The 23,589-nt window shown below is 35.1% G+C and overlaps 1 protein-coding gene across 2 annotated transcripts in view; it reads right to left on the minus strand.

The window, feature by feature from the left end:
• Nucleotides 1–23,589, minus strand: part of pemt (phosphatidylethanolamine N-methyltransferase) — a 48,421-nt gene that overhangs the window by 17,230 nt on the left and 7,602 nt on the right. For both annotated transcript variants that reach the window (XM_043231021.1, XM_043231020.1), the window contains exons 3-4: nt 11,530–11,645; nt 1–3 (exon numbers count right to left, since the gene is read on the minus strand). The exon at nt 1–3 is cut by the window's left edge and continues 143 nt beyond it. In XM_043231021.1, coding sequence (XP_043086956.1) covers nt 1–3; nt 11,530–11,645 — 119 coding nt within the window. The remainder of the gene's footprint in view (nt 4–11,529; nt 11,646–23,589) is intronic.

Consider the following 23,589-nt stretch of genomic DNA (forward strand, 5'->3'; position numbering starts at 1 on the left):
ATACTGACACACAAACACAAGTCCAGATATAACCTCCCAGCTGTGTGAATAAACAGAAGCCATGCATTCCACCGCAGCTCTTCGTCTAAATTGGGTGAAATAAAGCAAAAGTGGGTCAGAAAGGCAGATTGGCGATTGGTGGCTTTCCTTTGGCCCGTGCGGACGTACAGATGGGACGCAGACTGCTTCGAGGCTTTAGTCACTCACACTGGAGAACTCAATGGAAATTATAACCAAAAACGTTTTTACTTAAAATAGAAATTTCTCAAATACGCTAAAATGCATCTCAGCTAGCTGCAAAGGCAAAAAATGAACCCCCCAAAATTGTATAGAAATAAAAAAAAAAAAACTCACCACAAACTGACTTTAAAAAAAATTCAAATGAAAACAAAATACAAAAACAAAAAAAATTACTAATAGCAGCGGTAATAGTATTTTATGAAATATTGCTCTATGAAATATATTGCAAAAAATAGAAAATATTTGTATAAAAGATAGATTTTTGTAGTGTCTTTACATAATAAAACAACTAGTAAAATACACAGACAATCAATTATAAACAAACAAATAATCCTAACGAGCTACAACCCAACTTAAAAAAACTTTTATGATTTTCAGAAAGTGTGTAAGCTTGTGATAGTAAGATGTGACTTTATACTAATTACAACACATACCTGCTAATTGGATAAAAAAATAGCCTTGTTTTTCCTTTGAATTAAGTTGATTTTTTTATTTCTATATGTAGATATTTTTTTGTTTCTTGCCGTGCTGTGTTTCCTCCGAAAAGCAAAAGCATTGCCATTAAGAATAATCTAAATTCCCTTCATTTTGATGCATTTCTCAGAAAACGAGAACTTTTATACTGGAAAACGAGACAAAATTGCCAAATAAAAAAACGAAATAATTCCTGCGCGGCGGCTAACTCGAAACGAGCGGGAAACGCAGCAAAAGCGTTAATATTTTCCATCCTTTAAAAGCACTTAAGCGGACAAACAAACGCTGAAGTAAACGTCGAGTCCTAACAAAGCCTCCTAAAGAGCCCGTGGCCCACTGATCTATATCCCACACGGAGAACGGGAGCGTCCGAACATCAGCAGGGAAGACCTTTCAGAGTAATTATCCCTGCACTTTTCTCCTGCAGATCTCTTGTAGACCCTGAAAACAAATAATTGGACCTTCGCTGCCTTTGAAAAACACCTGGTCAGGGATGAACGGCTTTTGAGGACAGAAAGAAAGGTCAACGTTATGGGCTGCAATGTCTGTTTTCTGGGTCATGGCTGCACAAAGATCGGCCGCTTCAACAACAACAGAAAAAAACAATACATTCGAGGAAAAGTGTCCTTTTTGTCACTGAATTGAAGATTAAAACACATAATCAAGCACCTACAAGTAACTAACAGCTAGATCTCCCAACATAACCAATATAATGAGGTAAAGATGATAATAGTTTTGGGCCACAAATCTGAAAATGAGCATTTTAGCTCTTCTAGTTCCATCATCCTGAAGTTTTTTTTATTTATTCATTTATTTTTTAATCAATTAATTTTTTTTGGTTTATTTGCTTTTATTATCTTGATAAAAGGCTTAAGATTACGCTGTAAAAAAATAAAATAAAAAAAATAATACTAACCAAAAAAAGATTTAAAATTTTATGAATTCTCTCAAGTTTTGCATAATCTAGAATCTATTATTCCCTTTTGATTCATTAAAAAACATTGAGCGGAAATTAATTAACTGTTTTGAATTTATAATGCATGATTGCTCAAAATTCGTCCAAATTTATGTGTGTGTGTGTGAGTGAGAGTGTGTGAGTGTGTGTGTGTGTGTGTTTGTGTGTGAGAGAGAGTGTGTGTGTGTAAGAGTGAGAGTGTGTGTGTGTGAGTGTGTGTGAGTGTGTGTGTGTGTGTGAGAGAGACAGAGTGTGTGTGTGTGTGAGTGTGTGTGTGAGTGTGTGTGTGTGTGAGTGAGAGAGTGTGTGTGTGTGTGTGTGTGTGTGAGTGTGTGTGTGAGAGTGAGAGTGTGTGTGTGTGTGAGTGAGTGTGTGACAGAGTGTGTGTGTGTGTGAGTGTGTGTGTGAGAGTGTGTGTGTGTGAGTGAGTGACAGAGTGTGTGTGTGAGTGTGTGTGTGAGTGAGAGTGTGTGTGTGTGTGTGTGTGTGTGTGTGTGTGTGAGTGAGAGTGTGTGTGTGTGTGAGTGTGTGTGTGAGAGAGTGTGTGAGTGAGAGTGTGTGTGTGTGTGAGTGTGTGACAGAGTGTGAGTTTGAGTGTGTGTGTGAGTGAGAGTGTGTGTGTGTGTGTGTGTGTGTGAGTGTAGGTAGACAGCTGGAGAATCCTTTCTCTCTTTCTTTATCTATTTTTTTTTGTTGTTAGTTTTTTCCCCCAATGGCTTTTATTTCTGAACGGCTGTCAGTGAAGAAAGATGTTCTCTGTGGTGACTCCACCAGGCCCAAATGACACACTCCCCCTTTAGATTGCTCTAACTGACTCTTCATCCTGAGCTCATCTACCTCAAGATAGGTTCAACCACCTCCACCACCAATTATGACTTCCAGAGGACTATTATATCTATTTCAGCTGAGCTCCACACGGCTGATGGTTTGTATAAATCACCGAGGAACACAGATGACACCAGAAGAACATTCATTAAAGCAAAAAGAGCTGCCAAGTGCTTCTCGTGGGGCCTGAATCATCACCGCAAAAACACACCAGCAAATCATTCATTACTTTCTTTCATCACGGATTTGACCAGTCTGATATCACGCACATATTTTCCTTGTTTAAATTTCACAATTGGCATTTTTTCTTTTTGCAATTTTATATCTCACAGTTTGCTCATGCCTTTCCTCACGGTTTAGTTTTTTCCCCGAGCAATTCTAAGTTTATATCTCACATTTCAGTCTTTTTTTCTTGCGATTGCACGGCTGTTTCTCATAATTAAGACTTTTTCCTTGCAATCTTGTGTCTATCGCGATTCTCCTGAAATTGTGAAAAATTCGTACAATTATGAATATTTTTTTTAATTCTGTTACGGAAACAAGCTTTCATACTTAGCTAAGGCTGAAACATATTTTAACTAGCGCTGTCAAACTATTAAATCGCGTCCAAAATAAAAGTTGTGGTTAATTATGTATATATAGTTACGCACAAATACAGTAAACATTTAGAAAATATTTGCATAATATCATATTCTTATACATTTAACATGCAAATATATATATACACATGCACGTGTTTAATTATTATGTACAAATAAATATAAACAGTAAAATGCATATCTTATTTAAACAAAAATATTTATTTTGGATGCATTTGATTAATCGGCACTAATTTTTTAGCATACTAATACATTTTTTAACACATCCATACAGCACACTCACATAAAGCTGCTATTTATTTAAACATTAAAGCTGAAAACCATATATTTAACACACTCTGGTATTCTTCATCTAGAACGTTTTTGCGTCTTATTCTGGAGGGATGCAACAGACTCCGAACAAAACAAGAAGAATGAGAAGAAAAGCATCTCATATAATAGTGTTTTGAAGTATTTTCTCGCTCTTTCATCAAGCATCAGTAACGTGTTATCATTTACAATCCTTTCGACCTTCTCTCTCTCTCTCTGCTCAGACGTGTGTGTTTTATAGAGATCCGAAGCGGCGTGGTGTGTTTTCACGTCCACACTCTTACCTAACCTGAGTCTGAAGATAGCAGGAGTTTGACCTCTATAGAGCACGGGTGACTCACACACACACATTACAGGCTGTGTGTGTGTGTGTGTGTGTACGCGCCTGTAAATGCAGCCCGTTTATTTCGTTGACCTTCATTTTGTCAATCACGCACCTGCGTGGACCGTCAGAGACGAACAGCTCTTCATCAGGCCCACATCTGCACCCACAGGATTTCTCTGAAGAATTATGTAAGAATGAAGATGATGCAAGTGATGTTTTCGCCGTTCGTTGGTGAAAAACGATACGGTTTGGGGCGTCTTTATCTCTAACTCTGGGTTTGCTGCGCATCTGAATCAGTTCGGGGGTATTTTTAGCAAACGCCGGCTTCTGAACTAAACGTCTTCAGTACAGGCCGTCCTGTTTCGCCCCAAATTCAAGCGTTGAGATATGTTTTTGTCTGGGCATTAAAGCAGAAACGTGGTTTTAGAAATGTAATTGCTTCAGGCAGGAACATTTTATTTAATTAAATTAATAATAATAAAATTAAATAAGTATAAAAAAATTATAAAAATAAATAAATTTAACTTAAAAAAAAAAAGAAAAATACATAAAAAGGTTTTTATTTGATCTGACTTATTATTTGCTCTGCATCTAGTAGTTTTATTTGTGATCTTGTCTTTGTTTTTAATTGGTTACTTATTACAGCACAAAGTGAGTTATAAATAAATGGAAAATAAGATTAAATAATGAAATAAAATGAAAGCTAGGATAAGGATAATATATATATATATATATATATATATATATATATATATATATATATATATATATATATATATATATATATATATATATGCATTTACTTGAGAAGCTACATGATGCATGCAAAATTAACCAAGATATGTTTTCACATTCTTGTTTTAAGCATTAATTTACTTAATTTTGCAAAAACAAATACCTTAACACCAAAAAGTAATTTTGGGTTGAGAGTGTTTATATATTTGTGGTGTAAAAGAAGTCAAAAATGCCGAGTACGTTTTCATATGAATATAAAGCAGTGTTTTAAGAATGATTTTTTTTTTTGACATTTGCTTTAAAGAAACTCATCTCCAGCCCTGTTTATCTCGTGATCGCACACAGTCAGTGAGCATAAGAAACGGCGTGACCACAGGCAGACTTCGCTGTGATCAATCTCGTGTCTGTGAAACGTCTCGATGTGAAGGAAAGGGTGACGAACAACGCTCCCGGTGATCAATACAAAGCCCTGTTTGATAATAACACGCTTTTCATTTCTCTTTGTCTTATTTCTGTCTGGAGAAAGTCGTCTCAGAAGCGCCTCCCGAGTTTCGTTCACATGAACACAATGCATCAGGAAACGGTCGATATTCGCACACCTTTCATTAACTCTGGAGCTGAGGGTTTGAAGATGCTCGCGGTTGATGACCTACATCGTATGGTTTGGCCTTGGGAGTCACGTTTTCCCGTAATCATCAAGCCACGACCCATATATATATATATATATATAGTGTTGTACACATATCCAGGAAGGCTGAAAGTCAAAAACTCCTTATATATTGGTGTAAGAAATTCTTAAATGTCCATTTGAAGCATGCAATACTAATGCAATAATAGAAATGGCAAAGTTAAGGAATGAGCATTGGAGAAGAGAACATGTGGAGAAGAAAAGACACAATCATGTCAAAAATCAGGTCAGGAACCGTTTAGTCTCCAGAGCCATCACCAACCTTCCTGGAGTCAATGTTTCAGGTTCTCAGAGATGGCGCTTGGGTACAAAATCTCAAAAGATCCTCACTTAAGACTAAGTTGTTGCTGAAGAGCTGTGAAATGCATTAAGACACAGGCTTTATGGACAGGCAAGCTGTGAGCGACTCTTGAAGGAACAGCATCACAACGTCTTGAACCAGTGTTTGAAGAATTGATCGTCCAGAATCTAGCAGTGCGTTTGGGGAGCTCAAACTAGAAACTGACTAATATGAGCTCCTAAAAAATGCATAATCTTTTATTTAAAAAAAAAAAAAAAAAAAAAAAAAAAAAAAAAAAAATCTCAAAATCCAACCTTTCATTGGATAATAAGAATTTAAAATAGGGGAAATATTATGATATTTTTTTTTTTATATTTATTTATATTTATTATTTTTATCAGTGATTGTGGTGTCATGAGAATAAATAAAAGAATATAAATAAATAAAATACTACTGATAATAATAGTATAGAATGTTAACATTGCCTACTTTGGCATATTAATATGATCGGACAGCATATAAAATAATAATAATAATAATAGCCAGAATTTAATACTGGTGCTATTTCTGCATCTGAGATGTTTTAATTTAAGTGTACATACAGAACAGATATATTTTGGTTAATTCTGAGAATTGATGGCAATCATCTCCGTAGATCGTGCTCCATTTCACTGCAATGTTTGAGAAAGGTTCCCGTTGAGGTCGGTACAGTATGTCGAGACCTCTGAGGTTTTTAATTACGAGCAGACACTGAAATCTCATGCTCCTGTGTGGGTTTGACCTGACCTTCAGTATCTCAACAAAACCAGCGAATTAAAGCCAGTTAAACCTGTTTACGGGCAGCGGACGACAAGATCCCGAAGCTCATAAGACTGGAAAAGGTTACTGAAGGATTTCTGCGGCCTTTATCTTCTCAGTCAGGTGCGGTTTACCGACGCTAGACCTTTAGCATCGTCGCTGGTGTGGGAGTCTCACAAAAGACCAGCCGCATTTATATACGCTCACGATAAAACGTACTGAAGGGCTTGCTCATGAGAGGCTTTCTGCAGAAAAAGAAAAACTCTTCAAGTAGCTTTCTAAGACCTGTTGATGAATGTGATGTTTGGAAAAAAAAACACATTCTCATGAAGTCTTTGATGATGAAAAGCATGAAATTGTGTTTTTTCTACACTTCTATGGCACAGACTTTACTATAAGGCCTGTATTTATAATACATTATAAGGGTTTTCTTAAGGCATTATACATTAGAAATAACTAAAGAAATAATAAAAAGTGTGTTACCGAAAAATCTATTAAAATCAAATTTAGATTTTATTTTGACTAGCTCTCCTCACTGCTGTAAAGCAGCTTTACAAAAAATACATACAGTGCTGCTTGAAAGTTTGTGAACCTTTAAGTATTTTCCATATTTCTGCATAAATACGACTCAAAAGATGGTCAGATCGTCAGATATTCACACACACGTCTTGAAAGTAGACAAAGAGAATCCAATCAAACCGATGAAAAAAAAAAAAATCGGTCATTTATTTCTTGAGAAAAACGACCTAGTATTGCGAACCCGTGAGTGGCAAAAGTATGTGAACCCCTGCCCCAGTTTTGGCGCAACAACTGCATCTCTACATTTCTTGTGAGCGCTGATGGGTCCTGCACAACATCTTGTAGAAAGTGTAACCCATTCCTCAGTTTTAGAGAGCTCTGACTCTGATGTTGTTGGCTTTTTCTCTAACGAGTGGCTGGCTTCAGCTCCTTCCACAGTACTTCACTTCCATCCTTAGCTCCTGACTTGGCCATTCAGAAACATTCACTTTGTTCTTCTTTAAATGACTATTATTGTCTTGCTGCATGGCCCACTTTCTCGAGACTTAGTTTCATCGAGAATATAATTGCTCCCTCAATGATGGCAAATCGATGGCCCACATGCAGCAAAACCTCTAATACGCAGCATAACTTTGATAGATCAGGCCAAGCACTGACCCGTGATGCTTAGAAACTGAACAGAAGGACTTACCAACTGATCCTAGGGGTTTACATACTTTTGCAACGCACAGATGTGTAACAATGGATCATTTTGATCAAATAAATGGCAAAAACCCTATGTTTGGCTCATTTAATTTCGGTTCTCTTTGTCTACTTTCAGGATGTTTTGTGTCATATTTATGCAGAAATACGGAAAATTCGAAAGTGTTCGCAAACTCTTGAGCCCCAGCTGCTTTCTACGATAAGAAACGATCAAGCAGCCCAGATCTGATATATGATAGTGTAATACATGTTACTGTTTCTTTGTAAATGATACTGGTCTCCTAAAGTCCTAATCCTACGGTTTTTTTAATCAGTGTGTTAAAAAACGCATTGAAATAGTAGTTAATGGTAGACACTAACTTCTATACTATTTTTCTTTCCATACTGGAAGCCAATGGCTACATCAACTGTTTGGTTAAATCCAACATACTTATATACAGCCATAAAAATATCCATAACTTCAGATTAGTTTGACCTCTTTTTTTCTATTCGTATATTTTTTTTAATCATGAGATTTTTCGGTCACACTCCTTTCTACCATTTTGCATAGATTTAAATACTGCTTTTTGCAGAAATATTTGTTGCTGGGGGTTTTTTTAACGTTAGAAAAGATGAATTGTTGCCGAGGCTGTACTTACAGAAAAGTTTTGCGTATTCAAACGATATACAAAAATGGCTGCTCAACTAAACAAAACCAAAATGTCTTCGTAATTGTAGAAAATTAACTGCAGCACCAACTACTGGTCCAAACCAAATAAAAACGGTGAATACAAAAAACTAAATTAAAATCTTTTAAAATGAAAATGCCAAAAAATATATAAAAAAAACTAGCTTTATTATAAGCTACAATAATATCTTAGTGATACAAAATAAAACTGATTCCTAAAAAGTCAAATTTTAAAAAAGTTGGCGCCAACCGAGACCGTATCACTACATTTTTGTTTATTTAAAATAAAAACCACAATAACTAGTGTAATAATAATAATAATAATACACAAATTTAATTGCAGCGCCACCTACTGGTGCAAAGCTAAAACGTTAAAAGCATGCAACTTTTATATTTTTCTAGATTAGGCTTGGTATCATGCCTCAGCTATCTTTTCAACATTGTGTGAGAACATGGTGAAACATCTAAAATTGCAAAAATAAAGCGCTAAACCCTTGAACTAAATCAAGTCACGGAGAATCGGTGCGATTAGTCGCTCAAATTGTGTCTTGGCAGAACAAGCTGAACCGTGAGATTAACCAACAACCTTCACTGCGATGCTCGCAAGGAGAGTTTTTTTGTTCTCGCGACACGAAATCCTGCTAAGAAAGGTTTTGTTTAACTGTCAGAGGCATCGGGAACCTTCGGATCCTCCGAGACTCTATGAATAGCTGTTATCCGCTGCCTTTCAGCGCATCGGTTCTTAAAGGATTTGTGCGCAGCCACGGTGTAATTAATCACTGCATGCATAATGTCTTTATTATTGTGTGTGATTCATCGCTAATGTAAATGTAATTATAAACGGAATGCGGCTAAATATAATAGATGTCAATCTGCACGCTGAAAACGTTTGGTCTCTTTGGGGATTGTGCGCCAGCGCTGAATGAGTCCCCACAGACACCAGAGAAAAATGAAAAGACGTGCTTGTGCATAATTCCCCGTTTTCAAGTCGAGCCATCCAAGTGACGGCATACAGTAACTCTTAAAAAAAAAAAAAACGAGTGATTGTGCATTATGAAAAGTGTTTTTAGTGCATTAAAGGAATAGTACATTTGCTAATAATGAGCTCATCTTCATGGGTTTGTTTCTTGCAGCTTTCGCTTTAAGATGTTCACTGATGGACTGGAGCGGTGTGGATCACTGTGATGTTTTTAATCATACGTTCGGACTCTCGTTCTGACGGCACCCATTCACTGTTGCCGAGCAAGTGACGCAACGCTACATTTCTCCAAATCTGACGAAGAAACAAACTCATCCGCATCTTGGCTGACCCGAGGGTGAGCTCATTTTATTTAATCATGCACGTCACAATCCACTGTTCGATCTCACGACCAATCACACCCACAGCGACTTATCGTATATTTTTCTGCCTTTCTTTTCTTCCCGGCTCAGATTCTCACGAGCTCGAGTGAACGCGCAGATGGCCAGTTTCCACAGGCATGGAAAAATGTCCATGCAGAGACTGTGACAAAAACCTGCTCACTAAAGTTGGACGCAGGTGGTACATACGTAAATCGGGAAGGTGGGGGAAGAAAAAAAAAAAAGTAGCTCAAGAAACGACGCCTTCTTAACAAAGAACAGGAAATTTCCACAGACTCCTTAAAAAAAAAAAAAAAAAAAAAAAAAACAATCACACTTTATGGCAAACCAAAAAAAAGCAGTTAAAGAATAAAAGAAATGGCAAAATAATTACAAACCATGCAAAAAAACTAATAAAACAAATGAAAAACAAAAAAGGGCAGTTTTCTAAAAACATAATCCTCTAAGAAATGACATTATTTTGGCGAGAAAACAGCAGCACAAACATTAATGTGTAATATCAATCTGTACTGGGGTTTTTAAAATCCTGTTTGATCAAATCAGAGAAATCTGTATGCTATTATGATATTAAAGTGTTGTTTACATTTAAAAAAATAAAACGAAATAAATACCAAAATGGAAAAACGTTTCCGGCGCAAATAATCTTAAATTAAATTGAGTTAATGACACAGGAAGTCTTGTTTTCATCAAAATGAGACGATAAAAATGAACATAATTCAAAAAAGAAAACACGTTGTCATACCTCATTCGCAGACATTTAATCTTGCTTTAAATAGTTTTTTCAGGAAAATTTAAAAAGTCAATTTAGCCGATACACGTATTTACATATCGACCAACGCGATATACCAAGTTCTGCACAAATTATTATAGCTGTAAATAAACCACAGTAGGCCAAAGAATGAAGGTTTGCATGAAGTTTTGTTAGAGCCATTTACATTTAATGGAGAAATGTCCCTTTAAGACCTTTCGAGCCAGGCCTTGCGTCACTCCTAGTGGAGTGGTCCAAGACGTCTTTTATTTCCCTGAAGAAAATTGAAAATAACATGGCTTGGCAAATGATATATTCAGATATATTCGGTATAACTGCATTCCAAATAAACGAATACGAGTGAACAAAAATCCTCTCTCTTCTCTGCTCCGTCTCGTCCAAGCAGAACAACCGAGCACAAAACTGTTTAAAACATGCTTTTTTTGGGACGCAAAATGTTAAAAACCCCTTCGAATGAATGTTCGATAAGACCAGGCGTGAAAATAAGTGCGTCCAAGCTTTGTTCACTGCACGTCTTCATTAAATTCTGATTATTTGAGTACTATTTTGACCCCAAAAGATGGATAGTAGCGGGATAGTACACTCAAAAAAGTTTCTTTCTGTTGCTGAACACAAAAGAAGGTACTTTGAAACATGTTGGTAACAAAACAGCTGACGGTACCCATTGACTTCCATTTTATTTTTTTCACACTATGGAAGTCAATGGCTACCGTATGCAATTTTAGGCTCAACTGGAGAAAGAAACTCATACAGGTTTGGAAGAACATGAGGGTGAAGACCTTTTAAGCCTGGCCTTCAGATTTTTAAGGTGGCAGAGCGTAACGGGTCTGATCCTGATGGAGCTGATTCGGTGTGTGTTTGTACCGCGTTTCTACCCAGAACATATTCACGCTCTCAGAACAGGGCAGAAAATAGCAGCAGCCCATCTAACACACACACACACACACACACACACACACACACGCTTTCGGTCACATGCGGCGTCGATGACACCAGCATCAGCCGTGTGGAGACGGAGGCTGTCATGGCAACGGCCAGGTCCTCGTGAGAATAAAGCAAACGAAATAAGCTGCTGGTCAGATGAGAGCGTCGGGCAGATGCCACGCTATTATTATTGATGAAATCAATAAAAGGGTGAAAGGTAAACACCGAACCTTTAGTCTTATGCAAAAAGGCGCAAAATGGGTCTCTTGATTAATTTACCACATCAATAATGGCAATTCTAAAATACTGCTTTTGCCGTTGACCCCGTGACGATAAATAATACAGCGGAGGATGCTGTTACCTGTGACTGCGGTAAACATTGAGGAGCAGGATGAGCACCGCCAGGGAATAACAGGCCACGTATGGACCTCCGAACAGACGGGTCAGACCTCTGGTCCTGTGCTCCCATCTGGCCACCTGAAACACAAACACATCACACAAATCAACATGTCATTACTGAAGACTGGAGTAATGATGCTGAAGAGTCAGCTTTGATCACAGGAACAAATTAACCGTTCGCACAGAAATCGGCTATTTTAAAGTGGAATAATAGTTCACAGTTTTTCTGTGTTTTTGATAAAAAGAGCAAAACTTTGATGAGCAGAGAAAAAATTTTATTAGCAAAAACAGATAACACATACTACCTGATGTCTGGAGCCCTCTAAAAAAAAAAAAAAAAAAAAAAAAAAAAAAAAAAATATATAATAATATAATATCTAGGAGGCTCCAGACATCAAGTACAGAACCATTGTTAAAAAAAAAATAAAAAATAATAATAAAAAAATTAAAATAAAAAAATAAAATAAATAAAATAAATAAATAAATAAAATAAATATATATATATATATATATATATATATATATATATATATATATATATATATATATATATATATATATATATATTATTATTCTTGCATTTTAACATTCCAATCATACTATCGTGTTTTTATGTGTAATCATTTCTAGACTTTATCAGCATCTTATAGATGACCTGGGAAATAAGCTTCTAAGTGGGAACGAAATATCTTTTCCAACTTGAAATTCAGTCACTACACATAATCTATACCAACATCATGGACCGTAAGCGTCTTAGTTTAGGCTCCTCCTCAATGCATCCCATGAATGTCACATGTCTCTCACACATTCAGTCGTTTTTACTTTAAATGCAATGCTATATACGGAGCATTATTTCAATGAATGTGTGTGTGTGTGTGTGTGTGTGTGGCTTTAAAGGCATAGTTCACTCAAAAACCATCATAATCTGAAAAAAGAGGACTTTGGAGCACTCAGTAACAGACCTCCTGTGATTGAACCTCTTTGTGGTGTCACTGATCCTCTTCTGAACCACCGCCAAGCCAGCAGTCTTCCCCATTATTGTGGTTTCAATGAACAAAAGATGCACAAATTTATATTGTAGGGATGGCTGTTTAGTTGTCTAATATTTTGAGCTAGTGGATTTTTGACTTTCATGAGCTTTAAACTGAAATCATCAAAAAAAAAAAAAAAGTTGCACTTAAAAAAAAATTATAAAAAAATGTAATTATATTTTTTTAAATGCACCTGTAAAAATATGAAAAAAAGACGTTTTTATGATAAAAAGAGCTGATTACCTGAAGTGCCCTGACCTCACAGAACCCGAGTGTCTCTTATCTTTCCTACATGCGTAATATACAAACAAGCCCTGTTTCAGCTCTTCAGATCACTAATGCATGTCTTCTACAAGCCCTCCTCTCTCCCGATCTCCTCGCTTATAATGGCTCTCCTGTGCCGTATGGATATTCATGGTCAGCTCTGTTGTGGGCAGACGGGGACCTGTTGGGAAAGCGGCTCTCATCTGAATTAGAGCCGACCCGTGGCCCGCCGAACCTCGTAATTAACCAGCAGAGAGGCTCAGTTCAGCCCGGGTCACGGCACCACCGCCGCAGATAAAGTACTGAACGCGGCGCCTAATTAACATCTTCTGAGAGGAGGCGGACGGTGGGCTGTGCTGGAAGACAGTCACACACACACACACACACACACACACACACACACACACACACACACACACACACACACACACACTTTGTGCAGAACCCGCAGGTCAACCTGGGCGATCGAATCTGCTAATTGGGAAAATAAAAGTTTCGGCTGTAGCGTGTTCTCAAATAGATGCGGCAACGTCAACGCTCGCGTTTCACAAGATGGGAATAAACGAAGAGCGCGGGATAAAATACCAGCGCTGCCAAATATAACTCACCAGCAGCTGAAACCAGCTCGTGTTCCCAGAGAAAACACAGAAGAAACATTTTCATGACATCTCTCACACACACACACACACACACACACACACACACACACACACACACACACACACACACACACACACACAGTCACTATGCAACTTTTTTATTCCACATTGGATATTAAATGTTAGGAGAGAAGAAAATGATATCATTACATTACAATATTAACAAATTTGAAAACAGAAAGCTTGTTGCTGCTAATTAATTGCATCGTATCACGTAATGTCGCATAACGCCTAAAATTGAGGAGTCAATTAAGATGCACATTTCAAACCATTTTCAATACACAAAATAACAAGCCATTGCAATATTTCTTCAGTTGAAAATATAGCAAAACTTACAGTATAATAAAAAAACTCTCATAATTACATTTTAGCCTGGTTTCACAGAGTGGGCCACTTTTTGATTCTCAAATCTCGCCTGTATTTATTTGATCGAAGACATTGTGAAATACTAATCACAAAACAATTTCCTATGCATTTCTATCTGTTAAACATCCATGCGATGTCATTACAACAAGTCCCGGTCACTTCACCATCGACCGGTCCCACGTAATAATCAAAGTCGCTGATCTAAAGCGCGACTGATAATCGTTACGGACGCTCGTCCCGTCCCAAACTAAACTGCGAACCTTTTCCAGGAGCAGTTGCACGGCCGGTTGGTTTGGTAATCTCAATCAAGGCGCCGCGAGAGTATCGTAAGCGGCGTGCGCGCCATCGAAACCACTTCATTACCCCTTCGGAAGAATCTACGGATTGGCTAACGCGACCGCTAAATGGACCGAACGTCCCGTATATGGAAATCTGCTGAAAATACAGATGATTAGCGTGTGTTCTGCAGAAGTCCACGCGGCAGCGGCGGCGTGCGTTTCAGCGTCCAGCCCTCATTAGAAGAGCATTATGCAGAGCGGCGCTCAAACAGAACAGAACAGGACATGCAGAGACGGCGTAATGATGTCAGGACGGCGCCATCGTCGACTTCTGACCCCACAAACACCTAATTACAGCGCTGCCTCGCAGCTTTCAGGCACCTAGACCGAACTACCGCTTTCTATTTCGGGTGCAAAGTTGCAAAAATAACCTTAAAACAACAACAGAAAGGGTTACGAAAGCAGCTATTAGGAAGATAAGGATGAAAAAGAAAACTAGATCAGACGACCCGTTACAGTTTGCACGGTTTGGCGGGGACTGATTGTAAAAGGTGTGAGTGACGTGTTTAACCTCACATGCATCTGACGTCTGAAGGTGCAAAATGTACATGAGTCACTGCATTTCTAAAAAATAAATAAATAAATATATATTTGGAATAAGCTGATTTATGAAGCATTTATTTATATATATATATATATATATATATATATATATATATATATATATATATATATATATATTTATTTATATATATATATATATATATATATATATATATATTATATATATATATTTATTTATATATATATATATATATATATATATATATATATATATATATATACATGCTTCATAAATCAGCATATTCCATAAATTAAACATAAGATATGCATTTGATTGCATTGAAATAATTGTTTTAATACATTTATTCAAACTGTTTTATATGAAACATTTGAAGCACTGACATAGCTAGTTACTTAAAACTAGTTAGTAAACATGTTTTGAGATTAAAACTAATTGGATTTCATGATAAAAAAAAAAAAAAAAAAAAATATATATATATATATATATATATATATATATATATATGTAATTAAAAACATTTAGTTTATTAGTAGCTACTATTACAGATTACGGATTGGAGATTTTATATGTAGTTTAAATATACAAGTCTTATAATAAGTAACATGCAATAAATAATAAAAATGGAGAATTAAAAAAAAAAAAAAAAATTCACAAGATTGATAGACAAACAATTCTGTCCAAAAAAAAGTGAAATTGCAAAATAAAAAGTTTGAAGCTCGAGTTGATTAAGTTGCAAATGCCTGTTTTTTTTTTTATTCTGTGTTGTAATCAATTTAGTAGAAATTAAATTTATATACAGTGCTAGTAAAATGATTAAATACTAATCACATCCAAATTTTTTTACTCAGTATATTTGTGTGTGTATACATACATATACATATATATATATATATATATATATATATATATATATATATATATATATATATATACATATATATATATATATATATATATATATATATATAAAAAATAAATGTATTTAGATATCAACATTATAGTTTGTTGTCTCAAAAAAAGTTCGATTTGTGAGAATAAAAACACAAAAAGTTGCAATTTTAATTTATTTAATTTTTTATGCTGGACAACAATCAATTACGAGATCAATCTCAACACTGTAAATTTTTTATCTTGCATTTCTTAGTTACATTTAGTACATCTTAGTACATTTTAAGAATTTATATTTATGCATTAGTGAATACATTTAAGGAAAAACTGGTTACACCTCTCCAAGATCACGGCGACTTCTCCGCGTCCCAGACCCACATGAAAACATACCTGCGGTAAAACACACAGATTTGTCAAAGGTGAAGCGTTCTGACACCTCTCTGTGACGCACGCGCTCCGTAATTACACTAAAAATATCCTCATTAAAGTCTGCTTACATGACTCACAGCCAAAGCAACAAAGAGTTTTTCTTAATTAAATCGTCCTGTGGCTTCGGAGAGCGACGAGCCCCCGCGCTGAAATATCAAATATCAACTAAACCACTTAGGATCCAATTAGGACTTACTAAAAAAAGAGGAAGTTACATGCCAGAAGTGAGTACGTTACCGGCTTTTAAATCCATATGCCCAACAACAACAACAACACGCGTCTTTGTTATGCAAGACGATCTGTTGAGAAAACTTTCAGTAATGCTAACCTGTCTGATGTCCAGGGAGACGCGGGTAGATTAAAAGCCGTTTAAAAAGCTCTTTCATGTGAGTTTTACTGCATTAGTCTCGTTTATTCAAGTCAGGGTTATAATAGGAAACTTGAAGTACATTTTTTACTTATTACTTGAAATGCAATACTGAAATAAAATAAAGCATAAAAGATCTTTTATTTTGCATTTTAAAATCGAATTTATTTTACTTTATTCGTCAAAAAACTTTTAACATTTGAGTCGATTTGAACGGATGTACTAAAAAGTGTGGGGGCAAATGGGTATAAATGTTAAAAAAACTAATATATTAAAAGAATAACTGTTACGAATTACAACTAAAATGAAAACTGGAAAGATATATAAAAATAAAAAGTAATATTAAACTACACTAAAATAAAAACACTGCAACAATGTGCTTTTCATAATTGATTGATCTTTTCTGGGCTATTTTTGTGGATTTTAAAAACTTTTCCAAATGTGCATATTGTAAAAAAAAAAATTATATATAAACAATTATTTTTTATATAACAATTATTATATATATATATATATATATATATATATATATATATATATATATATATATATAAAATATATATATATATATATATATATATATATATATATATATATATATATATATATATATATTTATTTATTTTTACACCACAGTGATTTTTGTGGATTTTTAAAAACTTTTTTGAACTTTAACAACAATAAATGAATTAATAAATGATAATTAAAATGCCAAATAAGCAAATGACCTTTAAAAAAATGAATATACGAAAGCAAATGAATAATTACACATGTATAAATGCGCACACAGAAGTGTCCGTCCACTGCTCTGTTTCTCCTCCGTCATCCTCTCAGTTGTTGATGGGATTTGTCGGGCCGAAGCGGCGCCCGGTTCAGACTCATCAGGAGTCTCTGTCTCCAGAGCTCCATAAAAACCCTTATGTAACATAATCCTGTGGTCTAATTGGACACGCAGCATCTCCATCCATCTTCCCTGTTGCTTTCTCCATCAAAGGCACCTGTGAAGCCTTTAGCAGCTGTTTTACAAAACACCTGAAGCGAACACTACAAACCACTGCATTCATTTCATGCTGAGAGCGGCGTTTGACGGAAAAACACAGCAGAAGAACTGAAACGCGGAGCTAGGTTTATTCTACTTCAGATACTTCTAGATTTTTTGTATTAATATTTTATCAGTTTATATTCATATTTAGAAATAAACCTTAAAAAAAAAAGTTTGTATTAAAGTTTGCATTTAAGCTTCATTTTTGTCCCTTTTCCTTTTTTTCTTAATATGTTAATAACATTTTTATTCGTACGTTTTAGTTTTAGATATCTTAGTACAAGAAATTAAATTGGAAATGATGCTGAGGCATTTATATAATAATAATAATAATAATAATAATAATAATAATAATAATAATAATATAATTATTATTATATTATAATTATTATTATTGTTAATTATTTATGATGGTTTATTATTTATGATTGTTAATTATTATTATTATTATTATTATTATTATTATTATTATTATTATATAACAGAGTAAACTGAGCATTTTGTCACACTGCAATCATGTGACGCCAAGAATACGGATAAGGACACAGGCAAAATAACACACACACACACACACACACACACACACACACACACACACACACACACACACACACACACACACACACACACACACACACACACACACACACACACACACACACACACACACACGAAAACTGGAATGAACTTATGACGGGAGAAAATTCCCCCTGGAGGTAACTGCTCATGCATTCAATAATAAATATTACATTTGTCTCCTGCAGAATTTTCATTGCAAGTGACTTCCATAAATAAACAGTGACGAGTAACATTGAATTAAATGTGGCATTTCTCTAGGAATATTGATTAAATAGAATTTTTTGGTCAAATAAAATTTTAATTGTAACACTTTTACAGTGTAGGACAAAAAAAAACAAAGCTTTACAATCAGATTGAAGCGTTCAACAGCCCTGTAGTATAAAGTTCAATTAAATTAAATGAGAACTTGTTGCCTTGGCAAAAAAAAAAAAAAACTTCAAATGCAGTGTGTGTGTATTATATATATATATATATATATATATATATACACTTCTCAGGCTTCTTCAATTGCTACAACGGTGTTTGGTACTTTACCACATTAAAGATGTGTGATCAAGATGATGTACAATGTTTCTGCCAAAAATTGGTATTTTGATTTAAAATGACCAAAAAAAAAAAATTGCTGTGTTTGTAGGGCTGTATATTTGTGTTTATAGATCATGATAATAAAACAACTAATTATTAATACTTTTTAAAATTATTATTATTATTAATAATAATAATAAATAATAATAATAATAATAATAATATAACTTTAGAATAAACCATAATAATTAGAGTAATTACAAAAAATATAAAACATTTAATAAATAAAACAAAATGAGAAATATCGCTATTGTAACATTTCACTACAAAATAAAAGCATTTACAAAAAAGTACTTTAATAATAATTAGGGACGTGAAGCTATTACATTTCTTATTCAGATTAACTACATGATCACGCATCAGTTCTGGATGAGAAATTACTTTTTTACGTAATGACCAAGTCGTTGCAAAGCACTGTAGCTTTGGGAAAAAATATTTAGATTCAACATTGCGTGATTCTTTTAAATTCATAGCTTGAATGCATTATTCTTTACGTAATCAATCGCACCAAATTAACACGAGAAAAGCGACAGATGTAAATTGCTAACACCAGTATTTACCAATACAAAGTTTTCAAACGCTAAACCACCATACGCTGACTTTTAAAATGAATATGCGTCGCACCGAGCCATAAAGTGATTTTATGCTGATTAATCACGCAGTCGAATCAAGGATTTATGAATCCACGTGCACAAGAACAGATTTTTCTTTGAATGCATTACTTCATCGATCCAAACCTATTCCAGGACCAGATTTTCAAGTCATTATTTTCAGACTGTCATTACAGACAGAAGTGTTTGGCTGACTCTCCCACAATGCAGTGCGTGTCGTGCACCTTCATGCCCATGTAAGGCTGCTCTAAGGTAGAAAATCCATCTAAACATGGCCAGCTCTCCACATCTACTGAGATGACAGCATTCAAGAAATCAATGAAGTCTCTGTCGGTCGGATAAAGTGGAGCAGAACGCCAATTAGAAGGCATGCTGCTGACTGGACGTGATTTCTAGCATGAAGAAGAAAACAGAATGACAAACCTAAATATAGACAACCTAGTTTCACACACACCAGCTGAACGAACGAACAAATGAATCAATCAATGAATAAAATCACAAAATCATGAAATTAAAGGCAAGGTGAGGTGAGAAATGAAATAAAACAATTAAAGCAGAACTTGAACCAAAAGCATTGAATGAAGTCTTGAAGCTAAACTATAAAAATAAAATAAAACAATTAAATTAAATCAAAACCAGAAACAGAATAGTTGAATTAATGTCCTACAGCTGAACTGCAAAAAAAATAAAAAATAATAATAATAATAATAATAACAATAATTAATGAAAAATATAAATCATTAAATGAATGCGATACAACTCTACAACAAAACAAAAATAATAATTAGATTATATTGCATTTAAAACAACTAAAATAATTACATTAAATGCAAAAATTTAAAATATTAAATAAATTACCAATTAAAATCATAAAGTAATTGCTTAACCGTAATGATTATAGTATTTTAAAGAGTCCTAATATTATGTTGAAGTCCCCTAAAACTTCTTTAAATGCATCCAAAGGTCAGAAAACATAGTTATGTTGTTTTTTTAGTATATGCATTTTAAAATTAGAATCCTTTTGCAATCATTTCAATACAGTTTCTTTAAATCAATTCAGGTCTGTTAACCCCTCCCTTCCATAAACCAACTCTGCTCTGATTGGTCAGTTGGCCGAGTCTGTTTTGATTGGTCTTTCGGTCTGTGTGTGTGAGTGTCGAGTGAGTGTGTGTGTGTCAGTGAGTGTGTGTTGTGTGTGTTGTCCGGTGAGTCTGTGTCCGTGTGTGTGTGTGTGTGAGTGAGTGAGTGAGAGTGTGTGTGTGTGTGTGAGTGAGTGAGTGTGTGTGTGTGTGTGTGAGTGTGTGTGTGTGTGTGTGAGAGAGTGAGTGAGTGAGTGAGTGAGTGTGTGTGTGTGTGTGTGTGTGTGAGAGTGTGTGTGTGAGCAGGTGGGGATTATGCAAATATGCTGCCTAGTGTGAGAGAGTGAGTGAGTGAGTGAGTGAGTGTGTGTGTGTGTGTGTGTATGTGTGAATATTTGCGGCTGTGTGTGTGTAAGACAACTCTTTGTGTTTTATCAGTGCGTGTGTGTTTTTTAACTAACAACTTCACAGACCGAGTGTGTGTGTGTGTGTGTTTGCATTGAAGGACAGCTACCTTAGATATTTTTCATGCGCTTTTTTCTGCTTTTGCATTGAAGGACAGCGCATGGCGCCGGGCCGTCGGTGAGAACGTTTAGTTGTTTCTGACCCAGTTCTCCTACCCTGCCTGTACGTGGTGACATAAGAGATGATCTCTGACTCCATCATCCCTCGTCCTAAAGACCTAATAGCCCAGATGAGATGAAGTGTCATGGCAGTGTGTTAGTGTGTCAGAAGACGTGAAGAGCATGGATGTGCTGTAATAATAAGAAACCTCCGGAAACACCAACCACAAGCACAGCAGTGACAATGAAGAAAACATGCCATACTGTATATTAGACGTGCACCAAGAAGCACAACACCAGAGGAGGCCGAGGAGTATTTTTAGGGCTCTTTCACACTACAGCGTTTGGCGCGGAAATTATTTTGACGTCAGAGGTCTCTTTTTAGTTCGTGTGAAAGTGTGTTTTTAGACCACACCGAATATAGTGAAGAACTTATTTTAAGCTTAATATACGTTCAGCACAATATAGAAGGTTTAGTACACAAATATTGCACAAGGGTAAAAATTAACTTCACATTAACACTGCCGCTGTTTATATTCTGTTTATATTGCATGCTTTTTTTCGGGTTTTTTCAAAACATTTATTTCTGATGAAAAGTAATGTAAAAAAACGAACAAAGAGAATAAAACGGATTCTTAGTTTGGTTCTTTATTTTAATATATATGACATTTTTTTATGTGTGCATAATTTGAAAATATTCTAAAGGTCGTCAAATTTAGGTCAAAATCAGCAAAAATGCTGGTGGTGGGTGGCAAAAAAATAAATAAAATAATAATAATATATGAATATATATGTATAAATAAATATATATAAATATATATATAAATAAATATATATATATATATAAATATATATATATATATATATATATATATATATATATATATATATATATATATAAATATAATATATATATATATTATTATTATTATTATCGCTAGTGCTGAGAGAGTTAAAGTAATTAGTAATGGATTTTTTTTTTTTTTTTTTTAATACTCGACCCTGATGACATCTTTTGAGATTCTCTTTGTATATCTGACAAAATATTTTTGGGTGTTAACTTCATCGTAGCACAGGCGCCTGCTTAAAGCTAACGGATTAAAGCCTGAAAACCCTTGATTTAATAGGCCCTACACTTCGTAGACGTCAATGTACAATTCAAATTAAAACTGCACAATAATCCTAATTAAGTGAAACGGCTGTATGAGGTGGTTATGCAACGGGCCGCGCAGGCCTCGCTGTGTTTTCTGGCGAACATCACGCAGGAAGCGACGCTAAGCTCAGGATCTGTGTGAGATGGAAAGGTCACGCTGAAGGAGAGGACATCTCGATCCCCTTCACACATACTGTACAACACCGCCAAACAGCCTGTTCCCTCAGCGCCGGGCGGGAAAACCAAGCCGTTCGTCCATGTTTGTGAACAGAAGCGAAATCCCTCGCACGCTAGGTTCATCTGTGCTGTACCGCCGCTCATTTAGAGCTTCTCTCAAGAGTGTCTTCAAAGCATCACTAAAGGCCTTTAAACGCGATCGGTTTATCCATATTGATCGCCAATAATGCATTCGTGTATATGGATATATAATATCGTCCGCTGTTTAGTATACGCCATATACGATCAGAAGTGCTTAGAAATATAAAACTGGATTCACTTTGGCATAGTTGACCGTTCTGTACGTGGAAATGACGAACCGTGACCATTGCAAAACGTCACTGAAAAATAGACCAATCGGAACACTGTGACGTCATAGTTACAGTACTCAACATTTGCATATCCCCGCCCACATCGTCATGGAAACAAACGCCGTGTTCGCTGCTGTGCAGAGACGGGTTGGTGTCTGTATTCAGAAAGACATAGAAACCAAATATTACGTTCCAATAGAACTAATGGGACATGGCTGGTGTATATCGCCAAGGCCGAATGCTTCCTCGTTTGCCGCCTGCATTTAGGAAATTCGCATTTATACGATGTAAACAAATCTTTAAAAATGGCAGATTTAAATCAAATCTTATTGAGAAGTGTGCACAGCATTATTTTGAGCAACATGAGTTTTGTTCCTGAATGAATCATCCTTTTAAATTATGGCAGAGTTTCACATTCAGAATATTATACATTACATATAAAAAATAAATAATATATATATATATATATATATAATATATATATATATATATATATATATATATATATATATATATATATATATATATATATATATATATATATATATATTATTTTTATTATTTATTTTTTTAATTTATTTATTCAAAAAGACAATGGACACTTTCTGAAAAAAAATGCTAAAATGCTAAAATGCCCATAAACTGTAAAAATCCGTTGAAATATACTGGAAAAGATTAATTTCTATCAGTGTGAACTGAACACCAAAAATCTTAAGAGTCAGCGGTCTATGGTAGCAAAATAATGTCTAATGACCATTACTGATAAAAATAAAATTTTCTTATGAAAATTAGTCCTACCAAAGTTCAAGGCGTAATTCTGGCCTTGCGAAACACTAAGTCTGTGTATTCACCTGACATAAGCAGAACCACAAGACACGGAAACCCAAATGCTAAACTTTCACGAGCATAAAAAGTACAGTACACAAAGCCGGGCCAATGATTGTAAATGGGAGCGTTTTTGCTTTATTTTTATCTTTATCTATCACAGCTCTACATGACCTGCACCGCATCCATT

The sequence above is a fragment of the Puntigrus tetrazona genome, unplaced genomic scaffold (assembly GCF_018831695.1).
Source record: "Puntigrus tetrazona isolate hp1 unplaced genomic scaffold, ASM1883169v1 S000000270, whole genome shotgun sequence".
Classification (NCBI taxonomy): domain Eukaryota; kingdom Metazoa; phylum Chordata; class Actinopteri; order Cypriniformes; family Cyprinidae; genus Puntigrus; species Puntigrus tetrazona.